This window comes from Crocuta crocuta, unplaced genomic scaffold (genome assembly GCF_008692635.1).
Source record: "Crocuta crocuta isolate KB4526 unplaced genomic scaffold, BGI_CrCroc_1.0 scaffold339, whole genome shotgun sequence".
Taxonomy (NCBI): domain Eukaryota; kingdom Metazoa; phylum Chordata; class Mammalia; order Carnivora; family Hyaenidae; genus Crocuta; species Crocuta crocuta.
The window spans coordinates 147,119-174,938 of record NW_027530357.1 but is presented as its reverse complement, the minus strand read 5'-3'; the positions used below and the strand labels follow the sequence as shown (position 1 = coordinate 174,938).

The 27,820-nt window shown below is 49.4% G+C and overlaps 2 protein-coding genes across 6 annotated transcripts in view; one reads left to right on the top strand and one right to left on the bottom strand.

Moving 5' to 3' along the window:
• The window catches only part of KCTD10 (potassium channel tetramerization domain containing 10), a 27,123-nt gene extending 26,999 nt beyond the window's left edge, over positions 1–124 (bottom strand). For both annotated transcript variants that reach the window (XM_077765948.1, XM_077765949.1), the window contains exon 1: positions 49–124. In XM_077765948.1, the coding sequence (XP_077622074.1) occupies positions 49–51 (3 nt within the window). In that variant the 5' untranslated portion in view covers positions 52–124. The remainder of the gene's footprint in view (positions 1–48) is intronic.
• A 313-nt stretch (positions 125–437) lies between these two features.
• UBE3B (ubiquitin protein ligase E3B) overlaps positions 438–27,820 on the top strand; it is a 55,045-nt gene continuing 27,662 nt past the window's right edge. Inside the window, exons 1-16 of one of the 4 annotated variants that reach the window (XM_077765944.1) lie at positions 439–586; positions 839–903; positions 3,765–3,869; positions 4,919–5,100; positions 5,253–5,373; positions 6,959–7,018; positions 7,441–7,545; positions 9,143–9,239; positions 10,515–10,600; positions 11,474–11,556; positions 18,296–18,401; positions 18,703–18,823; positions 19,710–19,887; positions 21,530–21,693; positions 23,206–23,373; positions 26,531–26,702. In XM_077765944.1, coding sequence (XP_077622070.1) covers positions 4,940–5,100; positions 5,253–5,373; positions 6,959–7,018; positions 7,441–7,545; positions 9,143–9,239; positions 10,515–10,600; positions 11,474–11,556; positions 18,296–18,401; positions 18,703–18,823; positions 19,710–19,887; positions 21,530–21,693; positions 23,206–23,373; positions 26,531–26,702 — 1,622 coding nt within the window. In that variant the 5' untranslated portion in view covers positions 439–586; positions 839–903; positions 3,765–3,869; positions 4,919–4,939. Of the gene's footprint in view, positions 587–838; positions 904–3,764; positions 3,870–4,918; positions 5,101–5,252; positions 5,374–6,958; positions 7,019–7,440; positions 7,546–9,142; positions 9,240–10,514; positions 10,601–11,473; positions 11,557–18,295; positions 18,402–18,702; positions 18,824–19,709; positions 19,888–21,529; positions 21,694–23,205; positions 23,374–26,530; positions 26,703–27,820 lie in introns of all 4 variants that reach the window. The other 3 variants (XM_077765947.1, XM_077765946.1, XM_077765943.1) reach the window with 3 other exon arrangements.

Sequence of the window (27,820 nt, the reverse complement as noted above, 5' to 3'; positions counted from 1 at the left end):
TCGCGCGGCCGCCCGGAGCCCACAGGTAGTGGGCACCGCCCTCCCTACCATGAAAAGTCGGAGGACGCCGGAGTCTCCAAACCCGGACTGAGAGAGGCAGGAAACACCCAGCTCACGCAAGCCGGGGGCAGAGGCGGGGCGGGGGCGGGAACTTCCGCTGCCGCAGCCCGCTTCCGCCCCGCAGAGGGCAACTTCTCAAAGGGTCCGTCGGAAGCCCAAACCTTGGCCGCGTTGTTGCCAACCTCCCCGTCTGGAGTGGGTTGCATCTCCTCTCGGCTGGGTCAGAACCTTGTCCCGATCTTGAATGGTCCGCTTTATTTTTTTCAGCTTCCAGAAAGGAGGGCAAGACGCAGGGAGGTTGTTCTTGCCGTGTAAAGAAGCTCTGCGGAACTGTAGTTTCCTGGAACCGGAGGGTCGGATCCCAGCGGAGCTCTGAGCGCGGACACCCCGGGGCAAGATGGCAGTCGGGCTCCGGACGCTGCCCCGGGTCTGGCAGAGCTCGGGGGTGTTGGGCTGAGGCGGCGATAGCTTCGGCCCCGACCCGGAGCGCGGGGGCCTCGAGCGGATAAAGGTCTACGGCCTGCGGGTAGCGACTGGGAGCAGGGTTGTGTGTGTTTCCGGGTGTTGGGGGGAACTTTGAAGGAGCTGGTCCTTTGGCCGGGTCCCTGCCTCCCCAAGTCGCAGGGCGGGTGCGGGGGGCTGGCTTTCGTGTTCGGGGCGGAGGGGCGGGTTCTCCGTAGCCGTTTGCACCCCTTTTCAGCTCTGGGGCGATAGGCATTTATAGACAGACTAATGCTGGGTGAAAAAGATTTGTTATTGTTGTTGATGCCGAGGAAAGATGCTGGGCCTCAGGAGTCCCCGAAAGCAAAGTTCGAATCCTAGTCACTCGCTGTGTGACCTTGGGTGAGTTCCTTCACCTCTCCGAGCCTCGGTTTGTTCCTCTGTAAAATGGAGTCATTGGCTCGTTTCACAGAGGGAGCTGTGTAATACAAGTTTGGGTACCTGATACTCTGCTCTCTCAGTAGAGGCAGCTGGAGTTATTGACTTCAATAAAGAAAATTTGGTCGTAATTTGACTCTAACTTAGCCTTATGGGCAGCCTTGCATGCTCAGCTTTTTTCCCCCCTGTTCCATGAGCTGGGGAGTCTCTGGGTCTTGTGCGTTTCACTTAAATAATTGCTTTGGAGTTAGAAGTGGCTTCAAATTTAGGAGCTTAGTGACCTCTCACAAGTCCTGCCCCCTCTATGTTTCATTTTCTCTGTGTGAAGGCGACGCTGGTGATAACACACACCTAGATTGGCAGTAGCCTTCAATAAACGATAGCTGTTCTTATTAATAGACTAAGTCCTATTGCCTGTTCTTTAAAAATAGGACCATTTGAGACCTTGTAGGGCTGTTGAGAAGACAGAATTGACAAATACCTGGTACATCTCTGATACATGATCCGATTGTATCAGATGGTGGTGGTCATTACACCTGCCTGCCCAGCTGTTCCCACCATAGGGGAAAAGCCTGCTGGGCTCAGGCAGCAGCTGGTATTTATGGCCCTTCACCTTTGGATGGTACCCTCTGGACTCTTTCGTAATTCTCCATGAAATTGATCTCATCCAGGGAAGACTGATTTTCAGCAGAAGTCATGGGAATATAGAAGTAGAGTCTGAGTCCTGTCAATTAGTATTAACATCCTGGCTCTGCCCTTCACTGGCAGTCTGAGGCAGACTGTGGGAGATACCAAGTGATCTCACAGGGTTGCTGTTCTCATATAGAAGGGACATGACACACAGTGGGTACTTGTTTTCCTTTTTGCTTTATAAGTAATCTTGGTGTTCTAGAGTAAACTAACTTCTTGGGTTTCTAATTTTTCCACCTATATCATTGTTTCCCCAACTGGATTCTAAGTGTGTTTCAGATTTTGTTGTTATCGTTGTAAGTCTGGATGATACAGTAAAGCCCAGTTACAAGCTATCTGCTTTCAGATACTCCTTGTTAATATTTTCCCACTTAATCCCAATCACAGCGTCCTGATGACTAAATTGGGATACAAGAAGTGTAAATATTTCAGTTAATTCTTATAGTACCCCTAGGAGGTAGGTATTATGATCCTCACTTTACATAAAGAATCTGAGGCCTAGAGAGGATAAGTAATTTGGCCAAATGAGGTCGACTGAGAATTAAAAAGAACCAGGGTTGCTCTGTATGATTCAAGGCTTTTTCTACGACATACAGCCTTTTCTTTCTTTGATTAAGTCAAAAGTTTGTGTAATCTTTCCTTACAGTTACTTTGGTTACACACTTAAAAGACTTCAGAATGTGTTTGGATTGATAAACTGATAGATTTTAGGCAGATAGAAGAGGCGAATAAGAAGGAGTTAGAAAAACTGCCAAGTACAGCCTATTTTATATGGTGTAAACAAAACCAGCATATAGCATTGCTGAGGGGATGGTAATCTCTAGGAAGAGATCTTATCCTACAAGGCCACTTGGGAGAAGTGAAAGTTTTGAGAGAGTCTTTCAGGTACTTTGTTAGTTTGCATATGCTATCTCCTATTTTTCCTTTGAAAAGAGGCTCCCCCTTTTCACCCAACCCCTCCTCCCCCATCCACCCCCAAATGAGAAACTCTCTGCCTGTTAAGGAAGAATCATACCATTGTGCTCAGGGCTTGGGCCCTATCTTCTGCAGCTCTCTGGAGCTTGAAGCCGTTAACCAATCTAAACAGAGCCATAGCCCAAGTGACAGGACTCGTGAATCTTAGCGCACCCAGGGATAGGACAAAATGTAATGGGCGGGGGGGGAGAACGTAAGGGCCCTCAGCGCCTAGACAGATGAGAGCCCCTACCACAAAATTTAAGGAAAAAATTTGCATCTCTACGAAGAATACATCAAGTAGACTTAGCGTGTAATCTGTCAGTTACCTTGATAGGTATTTGACGTACATTGTCTCATTAAGTCCTCTTTAGCCCCAGCCAGCTGGCCAATGAAGGCAGAAAGGGTCTGAGACGTCTCCTTATGGTAGGTGCATGGCAGAGTAAGCAGCCCCGGCAGCACGACTCCAAAGCCTGCATGCCTCTCCCAGTGCCGCGCGGCATCACTGCATGCTGTCTGCAGAGAGTTTGGGAAACTAGTTCAGGAAGCAGAACTTCCCATCGTTCCTCCTCCTCCAAACAACCATTCTCTACATATTGTTTTTCATTTCTCAGGTGTAAATGCTTTTCATTTGCATTAAAAAATGCCACACATAATTTTCAGCAGCTTCTTAACACTCCATTCCTCTCTGTTCAAGCTTAGTGTCATAAAGCATGTACAGCTTCAATTCAGCTTCTTTGGGATTGTTTTCAGTCTCTTCCCTTAAAATTGGAGGCCTGGGGAGGTACAGTATAACCATTAAATGAGACATTAAGGGGCGCCTGGGTGGCTCTGTCGGTTGAGCGTCCGACTTCCGACTTCGGTTCAGGTCACGATCTCACAGTTTGTGGGTTCAAGCCCTGCCTCAGGCTCTGTGCTGACAGCTCAGAGCCTGGAGTCTGCTTCCAATTCTGTGTCTCTCCCTCTCTCTGCTCCTCCCCTGCTCGTGTTCTCTCTCTCTCAAAAACGAATAAACTTAAAAAAAAAAATTAAATCAGACGTTAAGTAAAAATGAGAATACTAGTGTTCTAAACCAGAGGCACCTTTTATTACTTTTATTCAGTGCAGAAGATATAAGATGCCCTGCCTGTAAAACTTAACCCTGGATCTGGATTTTTTATTTTTCCTTCTGCTTCTGCCAGGAAAGACCATCTCCTCGGAAGCCAAATGCTGCCCTCGGCATAGCAAGTCCTATGCAACATCACTAATGATTCCCTGGCATTTCTGTGTCACAAGCAGGTCCTCAGGTGAGCTATTCAGGCTTCCGCTGGGCAGAGACAGGTGATTGAGAAGACTGCTACCTTTTCCTCCCCTGCCTTCTTGCCCCCCCTCCTGTGCCCTGGCCAAAGCCAGGCGGGCTTTGCTCATTTGTTTTGACGATTACTGGTGAGAGACCCACATGTTGCTGAACAGACGTGACTCCCATGTTGAAAAGGGACCACAGAGGCCCCTCAGTATGTTGACGTGGACAGAGCCTCGAATGAGCTTTCTATTCTCGAAGATCTTTTCGTGTGGGCACTGTGTTGAGGGAGGTAACACAGCAAAGGGATGGTTTTCCAGGAGTCTGGATTTCTGAGTGATCTGTTTCAATAATTTTGTCAGCTGGGCCACTTATATATTAGGGATAGGATGACAAAGTTTGCAAGCATCCAAAAAAATCATCTCAGCGTGGGAGGCTCCGTGGCCCCATGTTGTGTGTCTGGGCTGATAGCCAAACCCACGTGTTTGGGAAAAGACAGTTACTGGTTATTTGGATAAACGTGTAATGGCCCTTTTTCCAAAAACAAAAAAGAAGGGCTTCCTTTGTGCCGGACACAAAATAGGTATCAGTAAATATTTGTTGAATGAACAGATCAATGAAATAATGGTGATGGTAAATGTTCAATTTTTTTTTCCTTCAAGTCTGTACTTGGCAAAGTAAATTTGACTGTTCAGCATTAGACTGCTCTAGAAAATTCAAATACCTAGGAACCTTTGACCTAGAGCCTGCCTGGTTTGAATTAGAGTTTAATGGATGAACTTGAGAGCCCACATGCAATGGCAGATACTGTGGCCTTTCTCTTAAGAAGATGTCATTATTTAATACAGGAAAAAGCATCACTGGTCTAGATGAGGGGCCTGAACAGAGCCGCTAGGTAGGAAGTTGGGACTCGTGCCAGGAGAGCTCTTAGCCCTTTTGGAGGGAACCCAGGGGTCCTGAGTAGCTCAGCTGCTGCCAACCCTTGGCTCGTGAGCCCCTTCCTGTGTGTGCTCTTCCTGAATGATCCATGTCAGCCGCTCGCCATTTTCCTTGCAGGGTTGGTGCCGGTTTGCAAACATGTTCACCGTTTCTCAGACCTCGAGAGCGTGGTTCATCGACAGAGCCCGGCAGGCCCGGGAGGAGAGGCTGGTGCAGAGAGAGCGGGAGCGGGCAGCCATCGAGATCCAGGCCCACGTCCGGAGTTTCCTTTGTCGGAGGCGACTGAAGAGAGAGACCCGGTGGGTGCCATGAGCTCCTCAGCGCATTGTCCCCTGCTACCAAGTCCTAGCAAGAGAAGACGGCGTTCTCGCCTACCGTTCTCGAAAAGCCTTCCAGCTGCTGTGAGCTCCTGATGTGAAATGTCTTTTCCCCCGTCCCCTTCCCCCTCCAGGAGAGAGATTGATGAGTTTTTTAAAGCAGATGATGCGGAGTCCAGTAAAAGAAGCGCACTTTGTGTTTTTAAGATTGCCAGGAAACTGCTGTTCGTGTTTAGAATTACAGAGGATAATGAGGTAAGATAATAATAGCAAACACTGTGCTTGCCCATCTGCCAGGTCTTTTGAAAGTAGTTTGCGAATACTGATTCATTTGATCCTTAAAACGACTCTACCAGATAGATTCTGTTACCGCCACATCCTGCCCTTTCTGTTCTCGGGACGTGTTTTGTGGGGATTATATCTTCTGAGAATCATCACGATTCTTTTTACATTGACCTTGACAAGCACTCCCGACTCAGATGCAGATGGGAGTGAGGCAGCTTGGGCAACTGAGCGGAAGAAGCCACTTACGGGAGAAAACATAACAGAAATGATAATAACCAGGAGCACCTGGGTGGCTTAGTCGGTTAAGTGTCCGACTTCGGCTCAGGTCATGATCCCATAGTTCATGGGTTCGAGCCCCATGTTGGGCTCTGTGGTGACAGCTAGCTCAGAGCCTGGAGCCTGCTTCAGATTCTGTATCTCCCTTTCTCTCTACCCCTCCCCTACTCAAGCTCTCTTGCGCGCGCGCGCTCTCTCTCTCTCTCTCTCCCCCCCTCCCTCCCTCTCAAAAATAAATAAACGTTAAAAGAGAGAAATCTTAGTAAGCAGTAGCTGACAGGAGGCGGTGGTGATGGGGATGCTGAGGGCAGTAGAGGGAGAGACGGGGTGTGTGGCATGGCCACACTAGGGGGTCAGCCACCCCTGGGCTCCAGCCAGCAGCGGACTGCCACTATGGTTTCTGAAAAGAGGTGCTGGGGATCCTTGTGCTTCGTTTTGTAAAAGGTATAAAACTTGGTAGCTAATTTGCAATTTCTTTTAAATCCCGTAAGCCAAACCAAACAGGCAGGTTGCACTTTTGGGACTAGAATGATCCACCTAGAAACAGATCCAGGAAGTAGCAAGTCGTCTGTGATAGTCCTGATGATCCTGTCAAGGAGGGCCTCTGTGCTCCCAGGGGCTGGGCGCTCGTGCCAGACCCTCTTCTAGGCAGTGGGGCCCCGGAAGGACATGACATGGGCAGGGTCTCTAAGCCTGGGGAACACGTATCCCAGAGAGAGGAGGACTACACAGGCAGGTGCCGTGAGGTGACCCCTGTTGACAGAGGAGACTGCAGTCCCCACCCTGCAGACGGCGGAGGTGGCTGCCCAGGGCCAAGGTGCTTTGGAGGGTGGGTCCAGGCCTGGTATAGACAGCGTAACTTGCTTCCCAGTTTCCACTTTCCTTCCTTTTGCATTTCGAGTTATAAGTGACAGTGTGACAGGTTGTGGGGGGAAAGTCCGTGTCTGTGGTGCTTACAGAGTGGCCACCGGGAGAGCGTGACCCAGGGGACAGCTGCTGGCCCACAGGAGCGCAGGCCCGGATGGTCAGGTGGATTGTGTTTTTTCCAAAGGAGCCCCGGGCGGAGACGCATGTGTAGGGCTCACCCAGCCTGCGGGTCGCCAGTCTGACCTGCAGTTCCCACCTCTGTAAGGGGGAGCTGAGTGTGAGCATGCACGCGAGTCACCTGGCCTACGTGAGTGCCTCCATGCGCAGGGGCCTGCGGGACGCTTGCTGCTTCCCCAGTTCACTGGGGCTTGCGGAAACATGTGACACACTCCCCTCCCCTGTCTCTTTGCAGAGATTTGAGAAGTTGTGTCGCTGCATCCTGAGCAGCATGGATGCTGAGAACGAACCCAAGGTAAGCAAGACGGGGGCCGGGAGGTCTCCCACAGGCTCTTAGGCCAACGTCTTTGGTTCTGGAAGCTCCTGTTAGATGTTACGACTTTGTTAGGTAGGAGTTTGCATACATGTGCACACACACGTGCCTTCAAGTAATGACTTGGAAACACGAACACAGTGCAGCTGGGTCTCTTAGTCTTTTCATTACCCAAGGACTACGTTCTCCTCTGCCCTCTTACTCAGGATGGCAAAGTCCCATACCAGGCTATTTTATCTCTGGTTTAGTGTTAAAGTGAGTCCTGCTCACTGCTTATTCACCTGTGCATCTCCACTGCCCCCTCCAGCGCTGGGCCCAGTGAACTGGTCCCGTCCCAGTAGCTAGAATAGAGGTAATTTGGTCCCTGTATCTGCCTGTTACAGTCTTCTTTGTCTTGCTTGTAGGTGTGGTATGTGTCCCTGGCTCTTTCCAAGGATCTCACCCTCCTGTGGATTAAACAGATCAAGCACATTCTTTGGTATTGCTGTGAGTTTCTTCAGCAGCTCAAGGTAAAAACAAAACGAGACACCTGTAAATATATTCTTTTCATTGTAAACATATTCCCTCTCCTTGGAGGCCTTTAGAGTATATTTTGAAAGTCCTCAAGATTCCTTCATAGGTCATCTCTTTGGAAGTTTTATCAGTCTAGTAAAGAATTATCCAAGCCCCTATTCTAGGGGAGAGCAAGCTAGGTACTGTTATCAGTCCAAGCCCTTATTTCTTCCACAGATAACATTTTGAACATTGGCTTGTGCTCACCACAGTCTTGATGCCTAGGAATCTGTTGTCTTTTTTTTTTTTTTTTATTGTTTTGCTGTAATGGATAGTTATCATTTATATTATTATACTAGTCAGGCTTCTTGTTACAAGTCCAGAAACCCAGGGCACCTAGGTAGCTCAGGCAGTTAATTAAGTGTCTGACTTCAGCTCAGGTCATGATCTTGGGGTTCATAAGTTTATGCCCCGTGTTGGGCTCTGTGCTGACAGCTCAGAGCCTGGAGCCTGCTTTGGATTCTCTGTCTCTCTCTCCCTCTGCCCCTTCCCCACTGGTGCTCTGTCTGTCTCTCTCAAAAGTAGATAAACATTAAAAAAAATTTTTTTAATAAAAAATAAGTGCAGAAACCCAACATGAGTGGAGCTGATAATACATACAAGCCAAGCAAGAAAGAGCGTTTTTTTAAATGTTTATTTGTGGGGGGGGAGGGGCAGAGGATCTGAAGCGGGTTCTGCGCCGACAGCAGAGAGCCCGATATGAGGCTGGAACTCCCAAACCAAACCAGGAGATTGTGAGCTGAGCGAAAGTTGGACACTCAACTGACTGACCCAACCCAGGCGCTCCAAGAATACTTTTTATGGAATGTTCTCTGTAACGTGGCAGCCAGGGATGACCAGAGCCGGAGCTTCTGGGATTCTCCCTCATCCCCTTCTCTCCTCCTGGCTCCCTTTTGGAATCACTTTGTTCTGTCCTGTTGTAGTTGCGGTAGCCGGCTGTTCTAGCCTCACATCCTCACTCCATCTTGACCAAAGGGAAAAGGGAGGCCTCCCCCGCTAGTCTAGAAATCAGAGAGGACTCCTCAAGACTCAGTGGCATCCTGGTCTCAACCTTGAACTAGTCACAGTGGCAAGACGGGGGAGGTGCTGCCACTGGCCCTTCTGGTCCTGTGTCCCCCCCACCCCCACCCCCGTGTGTTAGGAGAAGGTGGGCAGAGGTGTGAGTGGCTACAAACAGTGGACATTTTCACTTCGCACGTGGGGAGTGAGGGTTCAGGGACAGGCTTGACTGAGGTGGGAGGCGAGGGATGGAGATGTCCCCAGAGCCCCGCCTCTCTAGCCGTCTCTCTCAGGGCACTTGGGAATGACTCTCACAGCCAGTCAGCTTGCCTTCCAAGAGTTCTCCCTCTCTGTTCCCAAGGGTGTCTCGGGTTCCATGCTCAAGGGTTCGTGTGCCGGTGTCCTTGTCCCTGAACTCCCGACGTGGTCCTTCCCCAAGGGAACAAACGGGGCCAGTCCCGACTGGCTGATCGGCCGAGCGTGTGCATGCAGGCTGTGAGTGGCTGCTCCACCGTGGGACTCGCACCTTCAGCTTCGTCTCTCTGTTGTTTCCAGCCTGAAATCTTACAGGACTCCAAACTCATCACGCTGCACCTCACCATGCTCGTCACCTTCACAGACACTTCAACGTGGAAGATTCTCCGCGGAAAAGGTCTGTGGCGCCTGCTTCAAAATCTCTCCCAAGTAGCATTTGCATAGGGACCATGGGGACCTTTTCGCCTTTTTAAGAAGCATTTTGGCGCCATGGCCTCAGGGAGGTACCGATGAAGGTGACCTTGGTGACCTTGGCGCTTCCGTCAGAGAGCACTGTAACACCCAGAATACGTTCAGGGTACAGTCTCACCTCTCTTTGAAGTTATGCTTCAAGGCGTGGTCCCTCTGAACTCAGGTTTTAAAACTCCCATAGCACATCCGCCTCCAGGTGACAATATTCGCTCAAGCCTTGTCATTCGCGTCACAATCATCAGGCAGCAGATAATTCTATTTTGTCCGTAAGATTTGCATCGTGAAACTCCCTCCTTCCCCGGATGCCGTCCTGAGCCTTCCATGTTTTGTACGTTTGCTTTGTCTTTCCGTTTGGCAAACAGCCTCCTCCGTGCCTCACCCTGAGCGGGCACTGGAGATACAGAAGGCCACTGCCCTCTGGGGGCCGCAGGTGCCGAACGACTGCTGTGCACCCGCCCCTCCCAGAGCTGGAGTCCGGTGGCGGGGACGGGCACTCAAGGGAAGTCCCGTGTGTGTGACTATGTGAATATAGGAAGGACTTAATGTGAACACACGCATGTCACGACAACTGTGAAACGTAGCGCTTGGAAGAAAGACTGCAGAGAAACAAGAACGTTGAGCAGACCGGGGAGGCCCTGCCTCGCTGTGCAGGCTCAGGCTCCTGCAGAAGTGATGTCTGAGCAAAGAGCTGGAGGGAGAGTTGGGGGGACTTTGAGAACACAGGCAACTGTAGGTGCAAAGGCTCCTCGTCAGAAAAGAGGGATTCTTTAAGGCGTGGACTGTGGGGCCGGGGCAGGCGGGTGGGCATTTAAAGCTTGGTGAGTTCTGACCTTGAGTTCCAGGGTGCTTCTGTCCCCGCGGGGAGAGGTGGCCACAGAGAGCAAAAGGTGCCAGGCCCTCGGAGTGAATTAGGAAAGGTGTGACAGGTGCTCAGAAGCTGGGGACGTTACTCCTGGCTAAGGAAAATCATAGGACCCGTCACCTAAGAGGTGACAATTGAACCAGACCTTCCAGGAGAGAGAATTCTGGAGCTCAGCCTCTCCCTGTGCTCTGGTACCAAGCTGAAGGGGAGTAGGGAGACAGGCCTCAGAAAGTATGGCCTTGCGCCTGGGGTACCCCATAAGCCTCAGGCTGGTGGTACGCTATAAACAGTTCACAGTCAGGCCAGAGCCTTTTTTTCCAGACTCTTTTCTTCATTTAGGGGAGAGTCTTCGACCGGCCATGAACCACATCTGTGCAAACATAATGGGACATCTCAACCAGCGTGGATTCTATCCCGTGCTACAGGTTTGTGAGCTAGTCCCCTAACACGTGACCTCCCTCTTCAATACCTGAACTTGAGTGTTTACAGCTGATTTCGGCACACCTGGTGCCCTCTTCACAGAAACCTTTTTGCAGGAGGAGTTTAATGCTCAGCATCCTGTCCCTCCCCCCCGCCTTGAGTCGGTTGTGATCTGTGTTTAGGGGGGGACGGTGGCACTGGGGTCCCTTCATTGTGCTACATCTTTGGCTATGGGAATAACCCAGCCACTTGACCTTTGAAGTTGAGAAGGAGGCCTCAGGCTTGGTTCCCTTGGCTTCCTTCTTGGGTGAGGTCTGGAGTTCCCTTTCTTGCTGTGTCCATACCGCCCCTGATTGTGCCAGCTCACACCCCCAGGGGATTGCCAGAACTCTCATCACAGTTTCAAAGCGCTTTGGAATTCTCAAGTTTAGAAGTAGCATTGATTGAGCCCTTCCTTCTGCCTGGTGCTGAGAGGGGCTCCTTCCTGAACGGGTTTCCTCTTCTCACACAAACCCTGGGGGGGGGGGGGCTGAAAGCCAAGGGCAGTGCTGTTGACAGCACATCTCTGTGAGGAATCTTCTGGACGCCAGAATATAGGAGTAGCATACATGTCAAATTTTAAGTCTGGGCGTCTTTTTATTGGCTATAAACTTGTTTGGCTGTTTCTTATTTTAAAAATTTAAACACAGTGTTTAGAGAGACAGTGGTATGATGAAGGAGGAACCCTTTACTTTCCTCTCCATTTTTAGAAAACATTCTAAATAAGGTTGGTTTTTTTTTTAATCTGAAGCACTCATTTTACTTCTCAGCTGTTTTTTCACGTACAAGTGACTGTGGGTTGGCATTGGCCCCTCACCAGTTAAAATGTTCTTTTTCAGATGCTGTTAACCCGTGGCCTGGCAAGACCCCGGCCTTGTCTGTCCAAAGGCACTTTAACAGCGACCTTTTCTCTCGCGCTCCGGTGAGTAACTCACTGCAGCTGAGGGGCCGGCGTGCTTCGGGAAACTTCCTCCTCGCTTTCCCTTCCTCCTGTTCCTCGAGTTATGTGTGGGCTTGCCTGTTCTGTTCTCTTCACTGATGGGGTGCATCTGTGGCAGCTCTGTTTGTGCCTCTGCATTTTTTGCATCGTGATTTGAAGGAAGCTTTTCAAAGTGAATTTTATTGTGCCAGGGGCCCAAATCCAAAGCATTTTTCCTTTTGAACTTTTAATTGGTAAGATAAAGAGAGCCCCTCGAGTTGGAGACCTGGTGAAAGGCAGAGCAGAGGGCAAAGGGAGTGGTGTTGTGAGCCCGGGTTTAAAATGTTAGAATCTGGGGTGCCTGGATGGTTTTGTCGATTAAGCGTCCAACTTCAGCTGAAGCCATGATCTCGTGGTTCGTGGGTTCGGGCCCTACATAGGGCTCTGTGCTGACAGCCAGCTCAGGGCCTGGAGCCTGTTTCAGATTCTGCATCTCCCTGTCTCTCTAACCCTCCCGTGGTCACACTGTCTCTATCTCTCTCTCTCTCTCTCAGAAATAAATAAAACATTAAAAAAATAAATGTTAGAATCTGGGGCGCCTGGGTGACTGTTGGTTCAGCATCCAACTGTTGGTTTCAGGTCAGGTCGTGATCTCACAGGTTAGTGAGATCGAGCCCTGCTCCGGGCTCTGTGCTGATGGTGCGGAGCCTGCTTGTGATTCTCTGTTTCTCGCACTCGCACGCGCGCTCTCTCGCTCTCTCTCTCTCGCTCTCTCGTTCTCGCTCTCTTTCTCCCTCCCCCGCTCATGCTCTGTTTGTTTTTCTCAAAAATAAAGAAATAAATAAAGTACAATAAAATGTCAGAATCTGGAGGCCCAGAGAGGTTGTACTGTTTGCCGTCACTTAGACTGGGGATAAAAAATTCATAAGGAGCTATATACTTCCATACAGAAATTGTGCCTGCAGTTCTGAGAATCATCAAGTGCACAAAGCTGTGTCTGTTAATGAGTCCGGAATATTCTTAAACCGCTGAGAGGAGCCCAGACTTGGAGGAGATGTTAATAAGATAATTTGACCATCTTAATCCCGAGATAATAACAACTTGGGGCACGGGGAATGTTGTGGTTAGACGGCGATGTGGAGCTCCCTGCTCTGCCCCCTTGTAATTCCCGGGGGCACCTCGACCACAGAAAGCTCTTGACGAGTGCCAAGGTCTAAGAACCTTTGGGCTTGTTTAATCCAATGTTGGCCCAAACACCTCTGAATGTGGAGTACCCTCACTTCATTTTCACTGCTGGAGCGTGTCTGTCGGTAGACACGGACTCCCTCCCTGTGGATTCCTGGTTTAGCAAACCATGGTCTAGAATATCGGTTGGTCAAACTTTTTCTGTAAGGGGCCAGCTAATACATAGTTTCACTTCTGTGGCCCATGCAGTGTCTATCACAACCACCCTGCTGTTATGGCACGGAGCACCTATAGACCATATGCACATGGATGAGAATGGCCATGCTTTGTTAAAACCGTGTTTGCAAAAATAGGCAAGGGGCACAGCTTGGCCTGTGAGGCATATTTTGTCACTCCAGGTCTAGACTGTGCTTTCCGCTAACCATTAGCCACTGGGGGTTGTTTAAATAGACGTCTCTTAAAATTAAGAATTCAGTTCCTTGAGGCATCTGGGTGGCCCAGTTGGTTGAGCATCCGACTCTTGATTTCTGGTCAGATCATGATCCAGAGTCATGGGATCGAGCTCCGTGTTGGGCTCCATGCTAAGTATGGAGACTGCTTAAGGTTTTCTCTCCCCCTCTGCTTCTGCCCCCTGCTCACATTCTCTCTCTACCCCCCTCTTTAAAAGTAAAAATAAAATTAAAAACAAAGAAGAATTCAGTTCCTCAGTTCCATTAGCCACATTTCAAGTGCTTTGGGACCACATGAGCCTGAGCAGTGACAGCCTTATTGGACCACACAAAGAGGAAGCATCTCCACTATCACGGAAAGTTCTGTTGGACAAGGCTGGTTTAGAGCAGCCTTCTCTGCAATGAGAACCACATTTTAAAAGTCCAAAAAAAGGGGGAAATTGTTTAAAAACTATATATCCAAAATAAAACCATTTCCACACGTAGTCTTTTAAATTCTTAATTTAGTTAAAATTAACTTGAGCACCTACTTGGCTCAGGCAGTTAAGCATCTGACTTCAGCTCAGGTCATGATCTCACTGTTTGTGGGTTTGAGCCCCGCGTTGGGCTCTGTGCCGACAGCTCAGAGCCTGGAGCCTGCTTCAGATTCTCTGTCTCCCTCTCTCTCTGCCTTTCCCCTCCTCACACTCGGTCTCTCAAAAATAAATAATAAACCTTAAAACAAATTAACTTAATCATTTATTTCTTTTCATACTGAGTCTTCAAAACCTGGTGTGTATTTTACCCTTAAAGCCTATCTGCATCTGAACTAACCACATTTTAAGCGGCTAGGAGCCACACATAGCTACTGCGTTGGACAGCCCATTCCTAGAGGCGAGATCCTTCCGAGAAGGAACGGGTCCGCCAGCAGTGCTGTAGTTACAGCAGTAGACCAGACTGCTTCAGAAACGGTTACACCTTCCGTTCCAACACTGAGAGGAGTCGTATTTAATGAGTCATGAGACGTAGGTGCAGACAGGTTTTCCAGCAGCGTCTCTCTCTGAGTCACCTTCTGGAGCAGCCCATTGCAGCATCGCCCACTCTCCCCGCGTGTCAGGGGCAGGGAAGGGTTGACACACGGGTGCCTGAGCTCCAGGGCGGGGCAGCTGCACTGCCACCTCCTCTGTCTCCTGAGGACAGAAGTCCTTCTTTCTGTTCCAGCGTCCCTCCCCCGTCCCAGTGTGTTGTAATTCAGAGTGAGTCACCGAGAAGGTCACATCCAGCCAATCCGGCATGTTCCTTCTCCTTTAAGAATATGGTTGCCTCCATCACCTTAGACTTTTTCATTCTGTACGTTAGAGCCTGTTGACTCACTCTGCCTGGGCAGCTCTCCAGCCTTCTCCTTAAATAGTGTCCTTTTTCCCCTCTGAGTACTTGTATGTAATCGAACATGGCCAGGACCTTTTAAAACAAAACAGCTGGTGGCTTTGTCATACTGGGATGTACTACTGAAAGTCTGTGCAATCGTAAGTGATGCGTTTGGATGCAATTGCTAAATCCTATGATGCAAATAGCCAACATTTGTGGGCCACACGATTGTTTTAAGATTTTTACCCTCATTAACCGACTCCTCACCACATTCTCTAATCTTGGTTTTATAGATGAGGAAGCTCAGGCCCAGAGAGGTTAAGGCACATGCCCCTGGTCACACAGCATCCTAGCAGGACGTCTATAGAAGGGGGCTCAAGTGCAACAATTGCAAAGCTTAAAGGAAGCGGTTTTTTTGTTTTTTTTTTTTTAAGTTTGCTTATTTTTCGGGGCGCCTGGGTGGCTCAGTCGGCTAAGCGTCCCACTTCGGCTCAGGTCATGATCTCACGGTTCGTGCATTCGAGCCCCGTGTCAAGCCCTGTGCTGACAGCTCAGAGCCTGGAGCCTGCTTCAGATTCTGTATCCCTCTCTCTCTCTGCCCCTCCCCTGCTCACGCTATCTCTCTCTCTCTCTCTCAGAAATAAATAAAACATTTAAAAAAATTTAAAGTTTACTTATTTTGAAAGAGAAAGAGTAGGGGAGGGACACAGAGAGCAGGGAGAGAGAATCCCAAGCAGGCTCCCTGCTGTCAGCATGGAGCCGGACATGGGGCTTGAATTCACACAGCATGAGATCATGACCTGAGCTGAAACCAAGAGTCAGATGCTCAGGCGGCTGAGCCCCCAGGCCCCCCAGAGGAGGTGTCTGACGGCCTCATGCGGGGATGCACAGAACAAGGCATTGAGGGAAAGCGAGTGCCTGGCCTGTGTGTGTGACCTTTTGAGACTGGCCTCCCTCGAGGCAGCCCTGCCTCCTTCCTGGTCGGTCAGACTGAGTCACTCCGGGTTATGGCTCAGGGTGGGGTCCTGCCCTTGGTGCCCCCTTGGTGACGCAGCCGTCCTCTTGGAAGTGGGAAGTGATAAGTCACAGCTTTGGTGGCATTCTCTTGAGGTGTGCTTTTTCCTCTGTCTAGGTGATTGCTTGGTCCTGATCTACACCTGTTTCTAACACACAGAAAAAAACTCGATCCCCTTTTTAGAGAATTATCTTTTGTCCAACTCAGCTCAGTGAACTTAGCTTGGTTGGACAGCCTCCTACAGACAGGTGGTTGACACAGACACTGATACGTTGAGCATTTCAGCCTCATGCAGTTTTCTTGTCCACAAATGTACTCCTGAAAGTGAAAGTTTATAACACAAATTCTGATTGTCTAAATACTGCTAACATACTTATCATTGCCATTGGAGCACGTTAGCTAGAAGAGATCAGTTTCCTCCTGTACGTTTGTTTTTTTTTAATTTATTGAAAGAGAGAGAGAGAGAGTGCGCGCGCCCATGTACAAGCTAGGAAGGGACAGAGGGAGAAGGAGGGAGAGAGGCTCAAGCAGTTTCCTCACCCAGCGCAAATCCTGACAAGGGACTTGATCTCATCACTGTGAGATCATGAACTGAGCTGAAATCATGAGTCAGACACTTAACTGACTGAGCCACACAGGAGCCCCCCCGTAAGTCCTTATGACTTCTTTTTTTCCTGCACAGCTTCTGTTTTCGTAAATAACAATTTCTTTTGAATTGTAATTCACATGTCCTACCTTTCACTCATTTGAGGTATACAATTCACTGGTTTTTAGTACATTTGCAGAATTGTGCGACCATCACCAGAACATTCCAGAACATGTTAATTACCCAGAAAGAAATCCCGTGCCCATTAGAGTCACACTCCTTCCCCCACTCCCACCGCCCCCCAGAGTCCCCAGCAACCACTCCTCTTTCCCTCCCTCGGGATTTGCCTGTTCTGGACGTTCCACATAAATGGAACCCTGCACTGTGTGGTCATCCGTGCCTGGCTTCTTCCCCTTTGTACACGTGTGTATCTGCCTTGTAGAATGTACCAGTTCTTTGTTCTTGTTTACGGTTGAGTAATACTCTGTGGTATGGCTGTGCCACCTTTGGGTTGTGTCTGGTTTTTGCCTATCCTGAATGGTGCCGCTGTGAACATTTCTGCGTGAAGTTTTTTTGTGCGGACATAGTTTTCATTCTCTCCCATATATTCCTAGGAGTGGAATTGGTGGCTCATGGGGCCACAGTGTGCTTAACTCTTTGAGGCACTGCCAGACTTTTCCAAAGTCGTTGCCCTGTCTGACGTTCCCACTAGCAGTGAATGAGCGTTACGGTTTCTGCATATTCCCACCAGCACTTGTTGTCTTTTTCTATCATGGCCACGTGTGGGTGCAAGGTGCTCCCTCACTGCTGTTTGGATCTGCAGTTCCCTGATAGCCAGTGATGTCAACCGTCTCATCATGTGCTCTCTAGCCATTTGTATCTCTCTCTCTCTGGAGAAATGTCTATGTAGATACTCTGCCCATTGTTTAATTGGATTATTCATCTTTTGTTGTTGACCTCTGAGTTCTTTATATGTCCCGAATAAAAGTTCCTTATCAGGCGATCACTTGCAAATATTTCCTTCCTTTCTTCGTGTTGTCTTTTCACTTCCTTGATGGTGTCTCTTGAAGCGCAAACGTTTTAAATTTTATTCACGATCTTTGTGTCCTAAGAAATCATTGCCTCACCCAAAGTCACAAAGGTTTATTCCTGTTTTCTTGTTAAGAGTTTTTGTAGTTTTAGTTATAACACTAGCATTTAGGCATATAATCCATTTCAAGTTCATTCTTAATATACTCGAGCTATATTATGAGGTGTATGAGGTAGGGGTCGTTATCTTATTTTAATAATGTTTATCTTTTTTTCTGATCCTGGAGGTTATACATGCTTACTGTAGAAAGCCTGGATAAAACAGAAAAATACAAGGAAGAAAAGATGTTTCTCATGATTCTACAACCCATAGTTACATCGTTAACATTTTCCTAAATCTGTCTCCTTGTGTTTTTACTTGCATATACATATGGGTTTATAGACATACACACACACAAATTATTATCATAATATATATTTAAAACAAATTGCTTCATTGAAGTGAGAATTCTTGGTGATTTGTCACATAGTAAACACACTTGCATAAGCACCACCCCCATTGAGAAATAGAACAGAACCAGCATTCCAGAAGCTCTGTTCCTTCCTCCCAGTCACTGCCTCCTCCCTGGTCTCCTATGAAAGTAGTTTCTTCGCCTGCCTTCTTTAAAGTGCATTACAGCACTGGGGCGCCTGGGTGGCTCAGTCAGTTAAGCGTCCGACTTCAGCTCGGGTCATGATCTCACAGTTCGTGGGTTCGAGCCCCACGTTGGGCTCTGTGCTGACAGCTAGCTCAGAGCCTGGAGCCTGCTTCAGATTCCCTCTCTGACCTCTCTCTGTCTCAATAAGAAATAGACATAAAAATTTCTTTTAATAAAAAATAAAGTTCATTACAGCATGAATGCTCTCTCATGTCCGTAAATTTCAAAACTGATATCTCATAGCAGTGCCCTCTGACTGTAGTGTCACTGACTCACCCCTCCCCCAGTGGATGTCCCCATTTTCAGCCTTTAGTTTTCCCCAGAACTCCTGGGAGGCATAATTTCAAGGGAGTTGGAGCCGTTGGCAGAGCAGTTCTTTGGTGCCGGGGCCACACGCAAACACGTGTGAATAAGGCGACCTGTCTGTGTCTAGCCCTGTGATCGCCGCACAATTTTCAGACAGTCTGATTCGGCCCTTCCTCGTCCACATCATGTCTGTGCCTGCTCTCGTGACTCACCTCAGCACAGTGACCCCTGAGGTAAGTGGCTCTCTTCTTCCCCACCCCCAGTCCATTTTTGCCGTCTTCATAGAAATTAGAGAGTAAAATGTTTTCTCTGTTCATTCCCACCTCTTCTCCTGATACTCGTTCTAAACCAGCAGCTGCTGTAGACGCACCCGTGTTAGCAGCCGAGAGAGCCAGGGCCTCATCTTTGTTCATTTTCTTCTGGCCACCGAGAGCATGCTTGGCATCTAAGTGTTGATGTGCAAATGATCAGGTTCATGCTCTAGTGGGAATCCTGCCCGTGGCTTCTACCTTAACACTCTGCAATTGTTTGCAGCGCCTCACCGTTTTAGAATCTCATGACATGCTTCGTAAATTCATCACATTTTTAAGAAACGAAGACCGATGCCGTGAAGTATGTGAAAGCTTAGAAGGATGCCATACGCTTTGTCTGATGGGTGAGTGTCTGTGGCTGGTCAGGAAAAACCCGAACGGTCTTGCTTTTCACTGCTCTGGAGATCGTGGTCTGTTTTTAGTAACGATTAGAAGTACTTAACAATAAAAGACATGTGCTCAGATACATAAATAGACATGTAGAATTGAAAACTGATGGAAAATATAGCATCTGGAAAACCTGGTTGAGTGACAGTGTTAGGTGTCGGCCCTCAGCTTCCTGTCAGCCAAGAGACGACTGAAAATGGGAGGAGTCACCTGGGTGATTCTCATCTCAAGAGAGAAGGGAGGGCATGGCGGGGCGGTGTTTAGATCAGAGCGTGCATCATCTATTTTACGTTTTCCTTGTAAGTAAAGAAAGGACAAAAGAGAATGGATAGAGCTTAATGCTCACCACTTAGAAGTTGGGGTTTTTTTTAATATGAAATAAAGGTCCTTGGGCCAAATTTTAAGGGGGTTCATGGTGAGTGACTTCCCAGCACTCTCAGATGTCCTTCCAAAGGACACTTCTTACACTGACTCGATTTTCAGACCTTTGTGTCGTACCGAAGTGTTATATGCTAACTGAAGCTCACACACGCCTGCACATGAGTCCACACATTGTCCTGACAGCAAGGGTAGGGATCATTATTCCAGTCTTCTAGATGAGGAAGCAGATTCGAGAGGCTGGTTGAGGGCCGCACAGCTCCTCTGCGGCAGGGCGGGGTCAGAAGCCACGTGCACTACAGAGCGGCCCCAGCACTGCCAGCTGCCGGCTGCCTCTTTGCGTGGAATTTCTCCCTGCGCATGGACGTGGCCGTGGCCACGAGAGCTCCCAGCAGAGGGCAGGGCTGTGAGGTGACGAGGTGGGTCTACCCAGGGTTCCATGCACTCGGCCCTCTCTCTTTGTAGGCAACCTTCTGCAGCTGGGCTCTCTCAGCCCCAAGGTGTTAGAGGAGGAGACAGATGGGTTCGTGAGTTTGCTGACCCAGATGCTGTGCTACTGTCAGAAGTACGTGTCCCAGAAGAAATCCAATCTGACACACTGGCACCCCGTCCTCGGCTGGTTCTCCCAATCTGTGGACTATGGGTAAGTCCTGGGGCAAATCACCGCCTTTCTTGTCTCCTGCCTGCCTCTCACCACCTCCCCCTTCTTCCTTCCAGCTTCCTTCCAGCTTCTGCTGTCTTGTTTCTTGTTATAAAAGTAATATATATTCACTGGATAAAATCTAGATAAGACCAAAAGGGAATAAAAGCCATCCCATTATGCTATCACCCAGAGACAACTGTGTGACTGTCCCTTTAGTTTCTTTTTTTTTTACCTGTAAATATCAATAGGGTTTTTTTTTTTAAGTTTATTTATTTTGAGAGAGAGCATGCACATGCTTGGGGGTAGAGACAGAGAGAGAGGGAGAGAGAGAGAATGCCAAGCAGACTCCACACCATCATTGCAGACCCCAATGTGGGGCTCAAACCCACAGATTGATCGTGACCTGAGCCAAGATCAGGAGTCAGACGCTCAACTGACTGAGCCACCCTGGTGCCCCTCAATAGTTTTTTTTGAGATGGTTTTATTTTGTATTTCATTCTTTAGTCAGTTATGAACCTTATCTGTCAGCCCTGGTTTTTTTTCAATATCACTTTTCCTGACTCCCTAGACTGCCATCTTTTGGAGATGCTAAACTAAGACATATGACAGAAAGTGGGTAGAGGTCTCCTCAGATCCTTTTCAAGAGGTGGAATATAAATTTTAAAGTGTTTTAACTAAAGGACTCAAAAACATTAAAAATGCTAGGCTAGAAGAGAGAGATTAAGTAAATGGCATCACAAATTTGAAAGCAAAACCCCCACCCCACCCCCCATGCTGAGATGGGGCGGGTCTCAGGAGTGAAGGTGGCTGGGGCTTCCAGCTCTTTTCCTGTTCACGTAGCTGCCTGGGTCCCTGGCAGATGCCTGTGAAACAAAGAATGAGCACCGGGGGAGAAAACCCCCAGGAGAGTCTCCCTTTTCCTCGTACCGGAGTGCCATCCAGTTGGAAAGGCAGATGGCCAGCCGATGACAGGCCCCAGCGTGGTAGTCTAGCCTGAAGAGAGTGGAGCATGTGTGTGGGGAGCCTCAGGAGGGCCGGGGAGGCCAGCCGTGAGCAGCCTGCTCTGCTCCAAGCCTGAAACACGGGGGTCGTCTTCACAGTCTCGGATAGTGTTGTTCCCAAGGGTTGAAGGAGATGAGGCATGTGAAGCGCCTTCGTCTAGGCCTGGCTTGTGCTCACGGGTGTTTCCACTGTGGTGCTGGGAGCCACGGATGCCATCTTAGGATCTTGAGCCGGGAGGTGATGAGGCGGCTGTTGGGAGTGTGAGTCCGCTGTGAGTGCTGCTGCGTGGAGCGAGGAGACTTTCAGGAGGTTGGGGGTCAGGGAGACTCACAGGCCAGGCCTGCAGGCTAGAGGTGAAGAAGCAGACGGTGCTGCAGACCGCAGATTGCTTCTGTAGTCTGGCGGTAAGTGGGGTGGGGTCAGAACAGAGATGGGGAGGCAGAGTATGGGGGGCGGGGCTGGCGGCCCTTGGGCGGCAGAGAAGACAGGCCAGTGCCGTAGGAGTCTAGGCCCCCATTCTCTTACCCTCGCACTNGGGTTGTAGCCCCTCCTCAGAGCGGAAGGCCCGCTGGGGAGCTGAGTGGGCTCTCCCTGGGCCATCCAGCAGCCGAAGCTGACCCCCGGTCCTGCTCTCTCCTAGCCTTAACGAGTCCATGCCCTTGATCACCAAACAGCTGCAGTTCCTTTGGGGGGTGCCTCTCATCCGGGTCTTCTTCAGTGACATCCTGAATAAGAAGCTGCTGGAGAACCAGGAGCCAGTGCATGCACAGCCGGCCTCCCCCCAGAACGTGCTCCCCGTGAAGAGTAAGTGCTCTGCCTGGCTCGGGCAGTCCAGCCGTCCCTGGGTGCCCTGTCCCCTCCGTCTTGTGACACGCAAACTCCCCCCACGAAGGTCTTAACCGCTGAGCCAAGTTCACATTTAGCAAAACTGCAGTAGAAAATCCTCGGGAATAGAAAACAAGGACCAGGGAAATACCAATAGGTGAACGAAGCCGAGGTCACACATAGAGAAGAGCTCCCGCAGATGGACGGTCCACAAGGGCCTGGTGGTTGTCTCTAAACTTGCATTTGGCAAGTGCTGAATTTCTAGAAGCTAAAATGAAAAGGGGATGAGAGATCTTTTCTTACTCTTCACTAGCAGGAAGAAGGAAGGCCCGTTTCTTAAATTTTTAATTTTTTTTTAAGTTTATTTATTTTGAGAGAAAGAGAAAGAAAAAGCCTGACCAGGGAAGGGGCGGAGGGAGAGGGAGAAAGAGGGTCCCCAGCAGTCTGCGCTGTCAGCACAGAGCCCAGCATGGGGCTTGATCCACAAACCGTTAGATCATGACCTGTGTCAAAATCAAGAGTGGGACCCTTATCCAACTGAGCCACCCCAGTACCCCCAATTTTTTTTATGTTTATTTATTGAGAGAGAGAGTCCCAAGAAGGCTCTGTGCTGTCAGCGCAGAGCCCAGTGTGGGGCTCCATTTCACAAACCGTGAGATCATGACCTGAGCTCAAATCAGACTAAGAGGCACTTAACTGACCGAGCAACTCAGGTGCCTTGGAAGGTTCATTTCTTAAGGGAAGTAGAGCCTTTATGAGTTCCTAATCATAAAGGAAAGTCTCCCATGTGACAGTCCATATGCAGAGGACACTCCACATTGCTTGCCCACCTCCACATTGCTCCTACAGCAGAATCAGTCATGGGTTCCGTGGAAAGGTTTTTTGTTGTCCACTCTAAGAAAAGTTCAGGAAATGCCAGTGACACAGAATTCAGTAGAGTCGCCCACCTGTGACAGATTTCCAGGGTCAGGGTGACTTTTCTGCCAGCCAGCATGGTGCAGAGCCCCGTCTCGCAGGGGCCCAGTACTGCTCCAGCAGGATGTAGATGTAAGTGGGAAGATTTATAACTACAGTGAGCACAGCCCAGACCAGGTATCAGTACCTGAGGTTGATGCTGCTTCCCTCTGAGAGCAGAGAACTGAGAATCAACCGGGCCCCCACCTTCACCCATCATCCCCTAATACAGTCGAATTTTTACCTGGTGGGTTCTGAAGTCCAGAGGCGAAGTAAAAGAATCCCCTGACGGAGTCAGATGTGCCTGGCTTGTTCTGAAACAGTTTCTGATGTTCTGAGGAGGTCTTCGGGGCCCACCTAAAAGCCTGTTGTTAGTGCTTTTCTAATGTATCCCAAAGAGAGACCGTGAGCCAGAACAGCCGCCCCACTGTCCAGCCCTGGCTGTAGATGAGGCATTTTATCGAAAGGCTCCTACAGAGTGAACCTGGGCAGATGGCCGAGCGTCTGCTCACACACCCCTTCTCCTCTCCGTGCCAGACCTCCTGAAGCGCGCGTTTCAGAAGTCCGCATCAGTCCGGAATATTCTCAGGCCTGTTGGGGGTAAGCGGGTGGACTCTGCGGAGGTCCAGAAGGTCTGCAACATCTGTGTCCTCTACCAGACCTCGCTGACGACGCTGACCCAGATCCGGTTGCAGATACTCACAGGTTTGGGGGCCTGAGGCGGCGTCTTCCGTCTCCGACATTTGGGGGATGGCTTTCCTTAGAAAAAGCTGATTTTCTTCTGGCTTCCTTGGCTCAGAGAATAGATTTTGAAAGAGGTCGTTTTTGACCTTTTCCCCTTTTAGGCTGGCACTCCTCAGCTAGGTGGCTCACGCTGGCCTCAGCCCTGGTGCTGCCAGCTTGTTCCTGTGGCCTGGCTCTTACTTTCATTGTGGAGTGCCAGTTGCTTTCAAACATTAATGTTTTTCCTGAGTAGAAAACCAGGGAAGAAAAAAAGAAAACCTAGACTGTATTTAATCCCATTGTCCAAAGATAACCACCTGTGCCTGAGTGAACTATACATGTGTACGTATTTAGACTGAAATATATAGTTGTACCCTTTACGTTAATTACCGTTTCCATTAATCGCTTTAGAAGCACTTTATCCTGGTCAACAGTTTTTCCAAAATGTCATTTTAATTGGCCACATAATATCTTATCACATGGGTCTGCCCAGCGTTTTCCTTCTTAGCTGAGCAAGGAAGACAGTCCCCTGTCCCATGAGCACAGGGTGTGGGTGTTGGGGGCTTTCCAGTGCGGGGCAGGCCTTGCTCACAGGAACCGGTGTTATGAGGACAGGGCTGGAAGCCATAAGGCTGCTGACTACATAAAGGATTTAGAACTTTCTGTTTCATTTTACCTTTCTTTACGTCCTAAATTGCCACCACCTCTCTCTTTCACGCTTACCACCTCCTCATCTTCACGTGTCAATAGAGCACCTGTGGGTGCCAGGCCCTGAGGATACGGGAGGTGACTAAGACAGCCAGGGTCCCTTCCCCAGGGGATCCGAGGTGTGAGGAGATGGGCTGTAAGCAAGGGAAGCGCGTAGTTGCTGTCGTGACGGGCACTGTGACCGTGGAAGTAGTCAGACTGTGGGCCTGGACTGAGCAGGGTTTCCCAGCCTCAGCCCCGCTGACGTTTCGGGCCCGATGATCCTTCGTGGTGGAAGCCGTCCTGTCCCGTGTTAGGGTGTTGAGCAGCCCTGTCGTCACACCTGCCGGCCGTGCCTCCCCGTTGTGCGAACCCTGCCTGTCCCCGGACGCTGCCAGAGCTCCCCTGTGGGGCAGCACGGGACTGGCCTGGCGGCAGGGTTGAGAGCAAGGGCATCTGATGTGTTTTAGAAGTCACGTCTACAGGTCCCAGAGGAAGATTGGACTTGGGTGAGTGACAGCTAGAGGCTTCAAGGGTGAGGCCGGACAGTTGGCCTGTGGACGGTGCTGCATTTGCAACTGGAGAGGCCAGCTGGGAGGGGCCCTGTTTGGCCGTGAGGAGTGCGAGGTGCCAGGCAGGCCCGTGAGTGGACGGTGTGGGGACGCGAGCAGAGGCGTGTGCGTAAGGCCCTGGGCCCAGGGTTCCCTCAGGAGAGGGCAAAAGCAGAAGAAAAAGGGCCCAGACCAAGCCCAGGACTCCAGCACCCAGTGCGAGGGCTTGAGAAATATATTGAGTGATGTGATTTTGAGGTGATGGCCTGTGTTCAGCCTTTTGAGGTGACCACACATTCAGGCATCCCCCATTGTCCCAGTGAGGGAACCCAGAACTTCTCTTGGCTAACTGGAAAATACTTCCTTTTAAGAATGAGATAAACTAGTCTAAAGTGTTGGTAGAATGTTCGGTCTGCCTGTTTAGCAGCACACACAGCAGATCACGTGAGGTAACGCACTTTGCTCCCGCTCCTCGTGTGCATGTGGCGGCCACGTGCTGTCCCCTGGCCCAGCTCTCCAGAGCCCCACGTCTTCGCTGCTGTCGGGGTTGCTCCAGACACAGCCGTTGTTGAATCCAGGTCTGAGGCTGCATACGAGCATTTTCGTCCCCACCGTGAGGACATTCCCAGGATGTGACAGTAGGTGCTCTTCCTTTATTGTCCTGTGGGAGTACATCTTTGGTCGCCACAGTGTGACTACTCACTCTGCTTCTGTCTCCATCTGTTTTTAAACTGTGAGGGTTCTGCATTCCATGACCACGTCCTGCTCACTTAAAAATGTGACCTCAGACCTTTAGGAATAAGAGCTAAGTGGGCACTCCTCTCTGGTTCCTTTAGACCCCCCCTAGTCTAAGCATTTAGCAGCACTGATTGAGTCCGTCATCTGCTCCTTCTCCAGGCTAATATATCTTCCTGAAGCAGTTCTTTGTTCAAAGCCAGGTGATTCAGAGTACCCTGTAAAATGAGGCCTATTATAAGGACTCCAACATAGAGTGAAATATAAGGAATCATTTGAGGTACACACCTTATTGTGTATTCAGAGATACATGGAATTTCAGAGCCAGACTCTGAGTCAATAGCTGTACTAATAGACTTAACATGTAACAGTGATGTAGCCTGTGTGTCTGAGGCCTTGTAGCCATTGGGAAGTGTTCCTAAAATGTCCTGTGCTTCACCCAGGGTTAAGTGCTTGCATCGCTTTCCCGTTTTTAACAAAGGTAGAATAGTACAAGAGAGGAAACTTTGCCAAGTATAGGTGAGCCAGAAAGATGGTTTAAAGCAGGGCTCAGCAGACTTCAGCCTATGGGCCAAATGCAGCCCACCACTTGGTTTTGTAAATAAAGTTTTATTGAAACAGCCCATCCATTCATTTACATCTTGTCTGTGGCTGCTTTTGTGCTATGCTGGTAGCATTCAGTAGTGTGGCAGGGTGTGAGGCCAGGCCCACAGAGCCTGAAAGTACTGACTCTAGGCCTTTCCAGAAAAAATTTGTGAACCCCTGATTTAAAATATAAACACTGAGTCAAACAGACTTGGGTTCCTTTTCTTGGCTCTGATACTTACTGGACTGGGTGATTTGGGGCTCATTACTTCAGGTCTCCAGGCTTCAGTTTCTCCCCTTATGAGATGGAGGTAATGTTGTATCTCACGAGGTAGAAAGGTGGTAATGCACACAGAGTACTAAGAATGACATCTGGAACACGGAAAGCGCCATTAAACGTTAGCTGTTATTGCCGTCATTACTCTGGTGGTGACCGGATTCTTCTTAGTAACTGCACCTTCTTTCACACCCATTAAATGTCCAATAACAGGAGTAAGTGTTTTGTTCCCCCAGTGGGGAGGAGAAACTGGGAACCAGAGGGAGCCCCCACCTGAAGCTTGGGTTTTTCTGTCCTTTTCCAGGACTCACTTACCTTGATGACCTGCTCCCCAAACTGTGGGCGTTTATCTGTGAGCTGGGGCCCCATGGAGGGCTAAAGCTCTTCTCGGAGTGCCTCAACAATGACACCGAAGAGTCCAAGCAGCTCTTGGCCATGCTGACGCTGTTCTGTGACTGCTCCCGGCACCTCGTCACGTAGGTTGACTGCTGTGGTCCTGGGTTCCTCTCCTAGAACATGGAGAAGCCCAGTTACAGTGTCAGTAAGGAAGTGGTTGCTGATGTGATTACCGCCATCCTCTGGAGCCATGTGGCAGGGTTATTAGACAAGAAAACGATTATGGAATAGGTGGCACATAGTGGGGGTTCAGCAGTTCTTAGTTCCATCCTTCCAGGGGAGCTGGGTCAGTACCACAGAATGTGGGCTCTGGGGTCTCCCAGAGCTGGGTTCAAATCACTGCTCCACCATTTAGGTTAGACAGTTACCTGGAAAGTTCCGCAGCCAGAGTGTGGGGATGCAAGTCCTGGGTGAGCCACTTCCTGAGACACCTTGGGCAAGGGGACTCCGCCTTTCTGAGCCTTTGGTTCCTCATCTCGAAGTGGGAACAAGAGTAGCACGTGTCTCTGGGCTATGCGGTGAGGATTGAAGGAGATAAAGCACAAAGTGTTTAGCACAGGGACACTTAGGAAGGGCTGTTATTCTTGTCATTATTATCGCTGACCCTAGGCAAGTTTCTTAACCACCCTGAGCTTCCTCCTTCAAAGAGTGGAAATATCAGCCATCTGATAGGGAGTACGTGAGAAAAGGAAAGTCAAGTTCTCAGTGTAGTGCTCAGGGTGGGGAACTAACAGATGTGTCCCAGTTCATTCTTTTGTTTTTTCAGCTTATGTGGCTGCTTGTGTGTTTGGTATTCTTTTCATTCCATTTTTTTCCCAAAGGTTGGTAAAGAATTATGAGAATGGGCCCCAGGCAGTTACATTCATGGCAGAAGACACTGGGTAGGAGGGTATCAGAGACACGTAGGTGGCAGATTGGGTAAGAATCGCGGAGAGAGGGGCTCCGTGAGCAGTTGGAGGCAAGAGCAAGGGTAATGACACCCTGAAGGGCTGGGTCCAGGGTGACCCAAGAGCGAATAGTGCTTTAAAGTGAATGGAGCAGACTTAGGAAATTTTCAGGTAGACCTGTACCTTAAACAGTCCATTTATTCACACATTCTTTCAAACATGTATTTATTTATTCCCTCATAAACACTCCTCCGGTACCTACTAAGGGTCACTATTGGCTGCAGCAGATGCAGAGGAAGATTCTACAGCTT